The 13344-nt window shown below is 40.7% G+C and overlaps 1 protein-coding gene across 1 annotated transcript; it reads left to right on the top strand.

Moving 5' to 3' along the window:
* Positions 1-3006: 3006 nt before the first annotated feature.
* On the top strand, positions 3007-13329 carry peds1 (plasmanylethanolamine desaturase 1). Its single transcript, XM_061904014.1, has 6 exons — positions 3007-3219; positions 4771-4890; positions 4988-5079; positions 5168-5312; positions 8892-9104; positions 9171-13329. The coding sequence occupies exons 1-6, from the start codon at positions 3060-3062 to the stop codon at positions 9290-9292; spliced, it is 852 nt and encodes a 283-aa protein (XP_061759998.1). The 5' UTR covers positions 3007-3059; the 3' UTR covers positions 9293-13329.
* The last annotated feature ends 15 nt before the right edge of the window (positions 13330-13344 follow it).

The raw sequence follows: 13344 nt of genomic DNA, 5'->3' as shown, positions 1-13344 counted from the left end.
CCTGTCTTCACCATAAAAGACCTGTTTCATCCTGCCTTTGCTAACAAAATAAGAGTCTCAGAAAGCTAGCGTGCACAAGCTAGCAAGCTACGGAGTTTGATGCCAATGTATTTCTCCCCCGCCCTCAGTGACCGCTTTCTCACTTGCTTGCCCACCCGCACACTCACTGACGTCACTCACCTGCTGCCAGACAAGGGCCACACACATATGCTACTCTCATAACAAAGTGTTTAAAAACGATGCAAGTTGGACAAATGAGATGCCAAATCCAACCACTTTCATGTGGTATTGGACAGAAAGGAGGACTTTTTTTTTCCTCCATTTGAAAATGCGTACGTTATCAGCACCACTGTCTAATTCCAATCAATGCAAGTCATCAGAATCAAATACACCAACTTATATTCTTGTCTTCATGAAAGAAAGGAATCTATGTGTGTTAAACATGCTTGTATTATCATTAAACACCATTAACTTGTTAACAAAAATGTCTCTTTCATAAATAAATAAATATAAATTATAAATAGGAATGAGATAGATCTTCTCGACTTGGTCAATTGAAAAGTAGCTCACCTGCAGAAAAAGTGTGAGCGCCCCTGGCCTATAGTATCTTCGCCAACCAAGTTACTATTGCAGTATCAGTTGCTCTCTGCTGTCGCTTTCCTGCGAATGAACTGCTAGTTTTCCAAAATAATCATTCTCATGCATCCACCTGATAAATGGGACGGCGTGGTGAGGTTGGGAAAGTGGGCGTGCCAGCAACCTGAGGGTTCCTGGTTCGATCCCCAGCTTCTACCAACCTAGTCACGTCCGTTGTGTCCTTGAGCAAGACACTTCACCCTTGCTCTTGATGGCTCGTTGTTAGCGCCTTGCATGGCAGCTCCCGCCATCAGTGTGCGAATGTGTGTGTGAATGGGTGATTGTAGAAATAGTGTCAAAGTCCGTTGAGTACCTTGAAGGTAGAAAAGTGTTATACAAGTATAAACCATTTACCATTGAGAAATTATGACAATTAAGGGAGTTAGCTGTACTATAGCTAGCTGACAATAGTACTGCAGAACACCAGTAAAATATATAATTTCCTCAAGTTAGGAGCTATTAATAACTACCATGAATTGATTAACGTGGACCCCGACATAAAGGCCTACTGAAATGAGATTTTCTTATTCAAACGGGGATAGCAGGTCCATTCTATGTGTCATACTTGATCATTTCGCGATATTGCCATATTTTTTTAACTGAAATTATTTAGTAGAGAACATCCACGATAAAGTTCGCAACTGGAGAAAAGCCCTGCCTCTACCGGAAGTCGCAGACCCGTGTGATCGCTCCTCATATATTCACATTGATTTTAATGGGAGCCTCCAACAAAAACAGCTATTCCGACCGAGAAAACGACAATTTCCCCATTAATTTGAGCGAAGATGAAACATTTGTGTTTGAGGATATTGATAGCGACGGATTAGAAAAAAGAAAAAAAACGCGATTGCAATCGCGTAGCATTGAGATGGATTCATATGTTTTTAGAGACATTTACTAGGATAATTCTGGGAAATCCCTTATCTTTCTATATTGTGTTGCTAGTGTTTTAGTGAGATCAACAGTACCTGATAGTGGGAAGTGTACGTCCACGGCCGGGTGTTGACGTGCAGTGTCTCAGGGAAATCGACGGCAGCTGTACGGGAGGCAGAAGCTCAGCTGATATCCGGTAAGTGGCGACTTTTTAACCACATTTTTCACACCGAAACCTGCTGGTTGACATGTATCGGGATCCATGTCCGCTCTGATCCATAGGAAAGTTTTACCTCCGTGAATTTTAAACAAATAATCACCGTGTGTTTGTGTGGCTAAAGGCTAAAGCTTCCCAACTCCGTCTTTCTACTTTGACTTCTCCAATATTAATTGAACAAATCGCAAAAGATCCAGCAACACACATCTCCAAAATACTGTGTAATAATGCCGTTAAAGCAGACGACTTTAAGCTGTGTGTGTGTGGCCAGCGCTCATATTCATAACAGCCTGTGACGTCACGCGTACACGTCATCATTATGCGACGTTTTCAAGAAAAACCTCCGGGGAAGTTTAAAATTGCAATTTAGTAAACTAAAAAGGCTGTATTGGCATGTGTTGCAATGTTAATTCACGGTGGCAGAGGGGTTAGTGCGTCTGCCTCACAATACAAAGGTCCTGCAGTACTGGGTTCAATCCCAGGCTTGGCATCTTTCTGTGTGGAGTTTGCATGTTTTCCCCGTGAATGCGTGGGTTCCCTTTGGGTACTCCGGCTTCTTCCCACTTCCAGAGACATGCACTTGGGGATAGGTTGATTGGCAACACTAAAATTGGCCCTAGTGTGTGAATGTGAGTGTGAATGTTGTCTGTCCATCTGTGTTGGCCCTACGATGAGGTGGCGACTTGTTTAGGGTGTACACCGCCTTCCGCCCGATTGTAGCTGAGATAGGCGCCAGCGCCCCCCGCGACCCCAAAAGGGAATAAGCGGTAGAAAATGAATGGATGGATGGATATATAAACTATCAGACTGCATGGTGGGTAGTAGTGAGTTTCAGTAGGCCTTTAAACAAGTTGAAAAATGTATTCGGGTGTTACCATTTAGTGGTCAATTGTACGGAATATGTATTGTACTGTGCAATCTACTAATAAAAGTTTCAACCAATCAATCAAAAACGTACTCTTTCACAATTTTCCTCAATGTAAACGTGTCCACTTAACTTGGGCCTCCTAGCGGCCTAGCACCAACAGTGAAAGGTGAAAGGTGACGCAAAAATCACGATATGTAATAGCAACTCCACGGCGCCATCTGCTGTACATCGAGCAGAGCACCACCATGTTGGGGTAACAGAGGCGGGAGGGCACAGCAAGACTGGGTGGGGTCAGGAAGTGCTGTCTCCCCTCTCGCAACGCCATTGGTCAGACGCCTACACCTTTGAGCGTGATAATTGGCTGCCGTCCGCGGCGTCTCGCACCTGATTGGTACAGAATGTTACGCCAACTGTGGGCTGAGAAGTTGACGTTTCCGTTGGCTCTTGGCTAGCAGCTGAGGCCGAATGGGTTGGGCCCAAAGTGGAGAAATGGCGAGAATGGTGGACGATATCGAGTGTAGAGACAAATTACAAAACCCCGAGCAGCAGGGACCGGGTCGGGGTCCGGCGAGATGGGGTCCACAACACGCTGGCGCTCAAGAATTGGCCAATTTATATTCGCCAGGTGAGTAGCGATGTCGCGTCTTCGCACCGACGATTGGTTTGTTCGCCGGGTACAAAATATGTCTCGTGCCGTGAAAATACTTAAATACGAAGATGACAACTTGCCAACACTAAGTTAACGACTTCCATTTAAACCTGAACATACGTCGACCTTTCGGGAATAAGTACTCGTTGCACAATGGGAATCACGTGAGGGAGAAACAATGTGTATTTGAGGCGTTGTTGTGCTTGCAAGCATGCAATAACTATAGAAGGTGAATATTGTTGGGATCATAACGCACAACTTAGTTTTCCTGGCAAATACACACTCATGCGTGTCCCAGGCAGCATGGCTCAACTAAAAAAACTCATTGTAACTTAGTAGATGATAGCTATTCTTAGTCATGGGATCGTTATTCATTTCATTAAGTGGGGGCTCACACCCAGCTTTCAAACCCACTTTATGTTGATATCAATCCAGCAGGTTTGGTGTAGACATTCTTTAAGCCAGTGTTTTCCAACCATTTCTGAATCAGGGCACATTTTTTTCATTTACAAAATTCTGAGGCACACCACCAGCAAAAAACATAAAAACATGAAACTCAGTAGCCAATATTGACAATAAAAAGTCTTTCTCGCAATTGTTGGATATGAATTCAAACCATAACCAACCATGCATCACTGTAGCTCTTGTCTCATAGTAGGTGTACTGTCACATGTCACATCACGCCATTACTTATTTGGAGATTTTTGTTGTTTTCCTGTGTGTATTGTTTTAGTACTTGTCTTGCGCTCCTATTTTGGTGGCTTTTTCTTGAACGCTATTCCCCACATCTGCTTTGTTTTCGCAATCAAGACTATTTAAGTTGTGCGGACGCAATCCTTCTTTGTGGGGACATTGCTGATTGTCATGTCATGTACGGATGTACTTTGTGGATGCTCCACACACTGTAAGTCTTTGCTGTGGTCCAGCATTCTATTTTTGTTTACTTTGCAGCCAGTTGAGTTTTAGTTTCATTTTGCTTCAATGCCTTTTCTTAGCTGTACTCGCCTTTTTGTTCATTTTTGTTTTAAGTTTTAGATACCTTTTTACCTACAGGCTGCCTCCCGCATATTGTGATCACCACAAACCATGTTCCCGACGTCTACAAAGCAATTAGCTACCTGCTGCCCCCTATTGATATGGTATTACACAGTTATTCTGCCGAGCTCTAGACAGCACAGACACTCAACAAGGGCACATTTGTGGATTATAATTACTGGTTTTCAAAAAAATGTTTTAACCCAATTAGGTGAAATTGCTTAATCTCCCACGGCACACTGGACTGTATGCCGCGGCACAGTGGTTGTAAAACACTGCTTTAAACCATTGGGTAGCACAGCAGACAGGTTTTTCGACGTTAGCTGTTCACCAGTCGGAGCAGTGAGGAATATTTCACTATGGTGTGCATGTTGCAAGTGAATATTCGACATGATAATTGTTAACCTTTGAATGGTGATTTGAATGTGATGATGTGAGCTTGAGCCACTGTTGCCTAGAGACACGCTCTCACAAAACCTTGTTTTTTTGCAGGCAAAAGGTGCCAAGAGTGGATAAGTGTCATCCTTTGCTTCTCTCTCATGGCCTTCAATTTCATTCACCTCCTTGCCAATTTCCACCTGGGACATGTGTGGTACATTCTTCTGGGTATCGGTATGTACTGGTCAGGGTACTAATTGAAAAAATTGTGTTTGCATCTTGTGTCAATATTTAATTTTCCTACTCTGCACTTCTTCGAACCTATGTGTAGCTGCAGGGATCCTCACTGCAGACTTTACATCAGGCCTAGTTCACTGGGGGGCGGACACATGGGGATCAGTAGATCTCCCCATCTTTGGGAAGGTAGTCCCAACTGCTATCAACTGTTTTTTGTGTGGTGTATTTCCACCACCTGCATTTACACCCTGTGTTTCCTCTTATTCTACTGCAGGCTTTTATACGACCCTTTAGAGAGCACCACATTGACCCCACAGCAATCACCCGCCACGACTTCATTGAGACCAATGGTGACAACTGCATGTTAACCATCGTCCCGCTCGCCAACATGGCCTTCAACTTTTACACACTATCACCTGGTGAGTTATGCATCAACAAATATGAGGTTTAATTTCAATTTAATTGTCATTTCCGACCAATCAATAGGTTGTATTTACATGACGTCACGTCTGGCTCATCAAATATGTTAGGCTCAAAGTGCTCTGCTGCCATTGCCTTCTGGGGGGCATTTGTCCTTTCCTGAAGAAAAATGCCCTATGCTTGCGTTGTTTTAGGTTGTTTGAACCGTTGAAATCACGAAAAGAATGAACATTTCTTCAGAGTTCCTCAAAAAGATAATCCAGAAGGGCGAAATATGTCAAGAATGCGCTCGTTTGCAGTGATCACTTTTTAAAATCTTTGTTTGAGATACTTTGAACATTTAGTATTTCCAATTTAAGTATTATTTTGATATTTGTATTTATATAAATATATTTATATGTATATATAAATATAAATCCCCAGCTTCTACCAACCTGTGTCCTGAGCAAGACGCTTCACCTTTGCTCCTGATGGGTGCTGGTTAGCGCCTTGCATGGCATCTCCCTCCATCAGTGTGTGAATGTGTGTGTGAACGGGTAAATGTGGAAATAGTGTCAAAGCGCTTTGAGTACCTTGAAGGTAGAAAAGCGCTATACAGGTACAACCCATGTATTTATTTTTTCTTGTTTTGGAGTTTTTTAAAAAGCATTTTTGCTACGAGTGTTTTGTAATGCACCAACTTGGCACGCGTAAATAAAAGAAAGTAAATGTGAGCAAAACCTAAACGAGTTAAGCTTTCACCAAAGGCAGCAATCATAAAGGAAGTTTACAGCATATGCACAACGTTGACATCTATAGTTATACTTCAATGAAGACTGGGAAAAAAAACAAGTACTTGTAAACAGCACGTGCAACAATAAGGCAGCAAACATGGCTGTAGATGCGAAGTTAAATCATGAAATACCTACTCAGTGGCCTAGTGGTTAGAGTGTCTGCCCTGAGATCGGTAGGTTGTGAGTTTAAATCCCGGCCGAGTCATACCAAAGACTAAAAATGGGACCCATTGCCTCCCTGCTTGGCGCTCAACATCAACGGTTGGAATTGGGGCTTAAATCACCCTAACAGATTGCCAGGCGCGGCACCGCTGCTGCCCACTGCTCCCCACTGCTCCCCTCACTTCCCAGGGGGTGATCAAGGGGATGGGTCAAATGCAGATGATACATTTCACCACACCTAGCGTGTGTGTGTGACAATCATTGGTACTTTAACTTAACTTTAACTTAAATGCAACCTTACCCGAGCAAATGTGATTCATGATTTGTCTGGGAGAATCTTAATATCACTTTTCTTGACCCAGTCCCACACAAATAAGTTGTAGACAGCCGTGGTTTTCCAAGTTTTCATCTCTTTTGCTGTGTAGTATGACGTCAAGAACACCAGATTGTTTGACATGTCTTGGAATGCAAATCTTTTTTCGATAACGGATAGTTTGTTTGTTTTTTGCTTGAATCTGCTTTTAATGGTAAAATCTAAGCCCCTTATACTAAATTTGTACTCTCTTTGCTGCACAGCAACCATGTTGGTGTGGTCGTCCACTACTTTGTTCACTTACGTTTAAAAGTCACGTGACTGGATACAATTTATTATGGTATCACAATACTTGTCTCACATCAATAATGATAATACTGAATTTAATTTCATAGCGCCTTTCAGGAAACTCATAGTCGCTTTACAACGGAATAAAATACAATAAAACCAAGGCATATAAATAAACAACACAACACAACACAATAAGAATAGGGCAAGGGTATTTGGTGAGTAAGATGGAGTAGGCAGACCGGAACAGGTATGTTTTGAGTTTACATTTGAAGGTGGGCAGATAGTTGCAGTTACAAAGGTCAGGTGGTAGATTGTTCCAGAGCAATACAATACATTATTATGATACTGTGAAATGGTGATATACTGCAACGCTCTACATCAGTGGTTCGCAAACTTTTTTCACCAAATACCACCTCAGAAAACACTTAGCTCTCCAAGTACCATCAGTATGACCAACATTGAAATACAGTAGCATGGTAGGCCTAAATATTCATTTAAAAGCAAAGCTGAGGTTTTATTTATCAAGTATATTTAATATTTGTAGCCACTGCAACAATACACAGTTTAAACAGTAACACTGTTTGACTATTTAATTTTTGGCGTACCACTCGATGGAGCCCGTGTACCACTAGAGACAGAGTCGTATATAGAGAGAGTATGGCCAACTCGGTTTCAGGCAATCTCCTTTATGATTTGTCAAAATGCACACGCGTGACTACAGGGCGCCATGACTGCTACCAACTTTGAGCTAATGCTATGTGTTTTAGGTGCTTACTCGTTAGTTTTTCGATTAGTAGAAATTCCCTGTTGTGCAGCATTGGGCTGCTCCACCCCCTGACAATTGGGACCATGGATATAGATGCCGTTGAATGTAGCAAGCTACTTTTGCCGTGTGGCTTGTTGTGTGTAGCTTGCTACAATTCTCCGGGATAGCTTCCCCTGTAGCTTAGCTACATTTAATCGAGAGTTACTTGTGGCTTAGCCTAGTACATTTTTCAAGTAGCTTTCCCATCACTGCCGATTACAGCGTCTTGTTCGAGGTAAACACACAACATCTGCGTTTTTTTCAGGAGAAAACATACATAAGCTAATATAAATAATAACAGAAGAAATTAATAAATTTAAAAGACGGTTTGACAGAAAGTACTATCTTTGAATCTCCGTAAAACCAGAATAATGCAATTGGGTAACCGTTGGAAAGAAATTCAAATACAAATACAAATGGGCAGAGTAGACAGAGCCGGAGTATGTTTGAAACTATATGTAGACATATTTTGGGTTGTTTAGTCAAAAAACTAACGTCAAAACGACAGCAATTGCATTCATCCGGGCACAGCTGCACATGTCCTTGTTAACATTCATGGAACCTGTTGTTTAGTTGGCCATACTCTCTTTATACATGACTGACTAGGGTATATGTACCACAGTTAGGGAATCCCTGTTCTACATTTTTCACTGATTAATTTATAAATTAATCTTAAAATATAAGTTGGCCCACGCACCTTGGGTGGCTAATAGTTAGATATATTATGACAATATTCAAACATAGTATACCAACCACAATAACTGTACTAACACAAAAATGACAGCGCAACAATCACATTGGCTAACACAAAGAACTACTCCCCTTCAGCAAGCGGAATAGTCTGTGACCATCTCTTGGGGAACTCCACAGTATGTAAATATAAAATGTTTACATTTTATAATTACTTAGGTTCACTAAAGCTGCTGGTAGAAGTAGTTAACAAATGTACTTGCGTGGTCTAAACGTGATCCTGAAATTAATTCTTTCTGCAGCCCTCCAAACTCTACCCTCAGCAGCCCCAAAGTAGATTGAGTAAAAGACTCCTGGTATAAGGAGAATTAAAAAAATATAAAAAGATTCATAGTAACTTTTTATGCCACATCTTGAATGTTTGGATTAGTGAATCTGGATAATAAAGAAGAGACTATGGATAAACTTGCGTAGTAGCACAGGCCTCAGGTTTGTATCTTCCTACAGGTAATACCGACCGTGTTTTGTCTTCCTTTCCCTGCAGCGGAGATGTACCACATCTACCCGTGGTATTGCTACCTGTTTGCACTCGCCATCTTTGTGACCCTCACCAACCAGATTCACAAGTGGTCCCACACATATTTTGGCCTGCCTGGCTGGGTGGTGTTCCTTCAGGACCTCCACATTATCCTTCCCCGCAAGCACCACCGCATCCATCACGTATCCCCACATGAGACATATTTCTGCATCACCACAGGTTAGTCTTCGTAGAGCCTCGTTGCTGATGCTGTAAGACCTTTGTCACTGAGACCACCTCTTGCAGGTTGGCTTAACTACCCACTGGAGAAAGTGGGCTTCTGGAGGACCGTGGAGGATCTCATCCAGGGCATCACAGGAGAGAAGCCCAGAGCAGATGACCTCAAATGGGCTCATAAAGTCAAGTAATTCCACAGGCTAACATCTCGCTACCTCAGAAGAGGCTGGTTCTGTCCCGGCTTCTCATGCTCTTTTTTTTTTTTTTTTTTTCCTCACTGTAATTCATAGGAAGAAAAACTAACAGGTTTCTGATGCCATAGCTTTAACTCTTGCACATTTTGTCTGCTTTTCAAGGCAATTTTTTCATTACGCCCGATGGAGATCTTCATTTCAAACGGCAATATATTTGTTAACTGCAAAACATGACTGGTTGTTGTTCTCGATAGCAAAGAGGTAGGAGCTCTTTCTAATGTTTCCCTCACTTCAGAAAAAAACTCAAAACAGTAAGACTATAGGGCCTTGGCCGTTTAATCAGATTATTTTTTAGCACGGATTTACTTCAGCGATTTGCAATAATTAAAGGTCTATTAGATGCTCAAGTGCTACATTTAAATTTAGATTTTAGAAATACAAACCCTGTTTCCATATGAGTTGGGAAATTGTGTTAGATGTAAATGTAAACGGAATACAATGATTTGCAAATCCTTTTCAGCCCATATTCAATTGAATGCACTACAAAGACAAGATATTTGATGTTCAAACTCATAAACTTATATATTTTTTTGTAAATAATAATTAACTTAGATTTTAAGGCTGCAACACGTGCCAAAGTAGTTGGGAAAGGGCATTTCACCACTGTTACATCAGTTTTTCTTTTAACAACACTCAATTAACGCTTGGGAACTGAGGAAACTAATTGTTGAAGCTTTGAAAGTGGAATTCTTTCCCATTCTTGTTTTATTTAGAGCTTGAATCGTTCTCCGATGTCGTATTTTACGCTTAATAATGCGCCACACATTTTCGATGGGAAACAGGTCTGGACTGCAGAATGGCCAGGAAAGTACCCACACTGTTTTATTACGAAGCCACGCTGTTGTAACACGTGCTGAATGTGGCTTGGCATTGTCTTGCTGAAATAAGCAGGGGTGTCCATGAAAAAGACGGCGCTTATATGGCAGTATTTGTTGTTCCAAAACCGGTATGTACCTTTCAGCATTTATGGTGCCTTCACAGATGTGTAAGTTACCCATGCATTGGGCACTAATGCACCCCCATACCATCACAGATGCTGGCTTTTGAACTTTGCGTCAATAACAGTCAGTATTGTTCGCTTCCCCTTTGGTCCGGATGACACGATGTCGAATATTTCCAAAAACTATTTGAAATGTGGACTCGTCAGACCACAGAACACTTTTCCATTTTGCATCAGTCCATCTTAGATGATCTCGGGCCCAGAGAAGCTGGCGGCGTTTCTGGATGTTGTTGAGAATGACTTTCGCTTTGCATAGTAGAGCTTTAACTTGCACTTACAGATATAGTGACGAACTGTATTTAGTGACAGTGGTTTTCTGAAGTGTTCCTGAGCCCATGCGGTGATATCTTTTAGAGATTGATGTCGGTTTTTGATACAGTGCCGTCTAAGGGATCGAAGGTCACGGTCACTCAATGTTGGTTTCCGGCTATGCCGCTTACGTGGACTGATTTCTCCAGATTCTCTGAACCTTTTGATGATATTATGGACCGTAGATGTTGAAATCCCTAAATTTCTTGCAATTGCACTTTGACAAACGTTGTTCTTAAACTGTTTGACTATTTGCTCACGCAGTTGTGGACAAAGGAGTGTACCTCGCCCCATCCTTTCTTGTGAAAGACTGAGCATTTTCTGGGAAGCTGTTTTTACACCCAATCATGGCACCCAACTGTTCCCAATTAGCCTGCACACCTGTGGGATGTTCCAAATAAGAGTTTGATGAGCATTACTCAACTTTATCAGTATTTATTGCCACCTTCCCCAACTTCTTTGTCACGTGTTGCTGGCATCAAATTCTAAAGTTAATGATTATTTGCAAAAAAAAAATGTTTATCTGTTTGAACATCAAATATGTTGTCTTTGTAGCACATTCAACTGAGTATGGGTTGAAAATTATTTGCAAATCATTGTATTCCATTTATATTTACATCTAACACAATTTCCCAACTTGTATGGAAACAGGGTTTGTAAGTGCAACTCGAGAAAAACAAGAATGCTTTACCATTATTGATAGCAAAAGAACAAATTGATGAATAACTACTGTTACATTTGTTGAACTCAAGCACTTTTGGCGTGAAGCTGCAGTCGATTACACAATGTGATATTAATATCTGACCTATAATAATAATTGTGACCAGCCTTTTGCTTCAAACACGCATCTCATCGTGAGCCTACAAATATATTAAAACAATTGATATTTTAATTTTAACATTGAAATAAGTGGCAATATGTTTAAACTGAAATCACAGTCAAACTAACTGGTAGCTTAATGAGAAGCTATTTCATTTTTTTATTTCAGTCTTTTAAGAAAACAGCAAATTTTGCGTTTCCCGCTAATTTTTCTGAGATTGCGAAATAAAAAGATAGACATTTGCCACTCTTTTCACAGCTCTTAAAACTACTTTTATCTTGAAGGAATCGCATCTGATTGTACCTAATTTCGTGGCCTGAGTGTCAATGTTCTGAGTCACCCAGGTTGGTAATCTCGTCACATGACTTTGTGGTCAGGAACGACGCACATACAGTTTGGTTAAACTGCCTTAGACTCCACATATGTTTATTGATTGTGTCTTTGTTTGTAATTCAGCTTTATGTTGAAATTCTGTGTTGTGTCTTAAAATTCCACACACAACTACTAATGTTGACCAGAGTACATTACACACATCATTTTTGTTTACTGGGTGTTTGAAAGGTTTTTGTGCGCGCAACATTCCTGTGTGTGTACTTGTGGCAAGTAGACTGGGTGACGGTACAAGGATGGCGGTTGGCGAGCGAGGACTTTTCTTCACTCTCACTGATGAGATTGTGTAAATTGGTCACTTCAATAAGTAGTTTGTAAGTGTGTTATACAGCAAATAACTATGCAGCAAGGTAATGCAAACCTGGGAGGATTGACCGTGCTGCATTGAAAACGGACGTAGGGTTGAACTTATGTACCAAAATTATGTCTTCATTCCAAGGAAAATAACCCAGTTAAAAGGCTTGATTGTTGTGCTTCTGATAGTCTGTCTGCAGTTTAGGGATAGTGACATCTTATAGGCCACAATTATGTTTTTATACTATGGAATATTTAAGTTTTTAAATCTATTATACTTGAATATATTGAATTTAGGGTTTGCAAATTTAAATTAATAGAACGCTTATGCTAGTGTTCTCTTAGGACCATTTTAAGTGCATACAATAGAAAAAAACACTATTTGTTGTATAATTCGGGTCACACTGATGCCGCTGCAACACTGATATATTTCCTTAGAATAGATCAACAGCAAAAGAACACTCACATGTCATAGTATTTGTTGAGTATCGTGAGAATCGGTTTTGTGAGCATTTGGTAGTTAAAACACAACGCTGGTTGTTGTTTTGTGTTTAGAGGTGTTGCATCAGTATTAGGAACAGATGGTAGATAGTTTGGAGATAGGCACCAGCGCCCCTCGTGACCCCAAAGGGAATAAGCGGTAGAAAATGGAAGGATGGATAGTTTGGCTGGAGGCTTAAGTGTATAGCTTTTTGTGATGACATCAGTCATTTTGAAGAGTTTTTGTGTTATTTGGTGCTACAAATATGAACACAATGTTTGATATTAATTGGTTTATAATACTTAAATACTTCTAATTTTTTCGTCACTGAAGCTGGTGTGAGAGTAATGAATGTCAATGGGATCTTAAGACGTGCTTTGTTCAGTTGATTTGCTTGGTGGTGTTATTGAATTGCCTTATCCTTTCCCTGATTGATTTACTGTAAATCATGTCAGCAAAATGGGAACACTTTTGAACCGAGATTAGATTGCCATTCTTTTGTCTCGCTTCTTTTCTGAGGCAAGGCCCTTGAAAATGTTGTAGTGGGGGTGATGGACTTTTTAAATATCACAATAATATACCTTGATGCCTTTTTGTTGTCTTCCGTTTGGGAGATAGACAATGTGTATATGAAACTGTATTTATAAAGAAACTAAATAAAACGTCAATAATTACATCTACAGGTTTTCCTTGTT

This window comes from Nerophis ophidion, linkage group LG06 (assembly GCF_033978795.1).
Source record: "Nerophis ophidion isolate RoL-2023_Sa linkage group LG06, RoL_Noph_v1.0, whole genome shotgun sequence".
NCBI lineage: Eukaryota > Metazoa > Chordata > Actinopteri > Syngnathiformes > Syngnathidae > Nerophis > Nerophis ophidion.
Note: the sequence above shows the minus strand (reverse complement) of the source record. Positions and strands in the feature narration are given on the sequence as shown.

What these genes read in the sequence shown, in the direction of transcription:
- peds1 (XM_061904014.1), top strand. Translation starts at nt 3,060, where the DNA reads ATGGGTTGGGCCCAAAGTGGAGAAATGGCGAGAATGGTGGACGATATC. An exon ending in GGCCAATTTATATTCGCCAG is followed by an intron (nt 3,220 to 4,770) that starts GTGAGTAGCGAT and finishes GTTTTTTTGCAG; the next exon opens with GCAAAAGGTGCCAAGAGTGG. An exon ending in ATCTCCCCATCTTTGGGAAG is followed by an intron (nt 5,080 to 5,167) that starts GTAGTCCCAACT and finishes ATTCTACTGCAG; the next exon opens with GCTTTTATACGACCCTTTAG.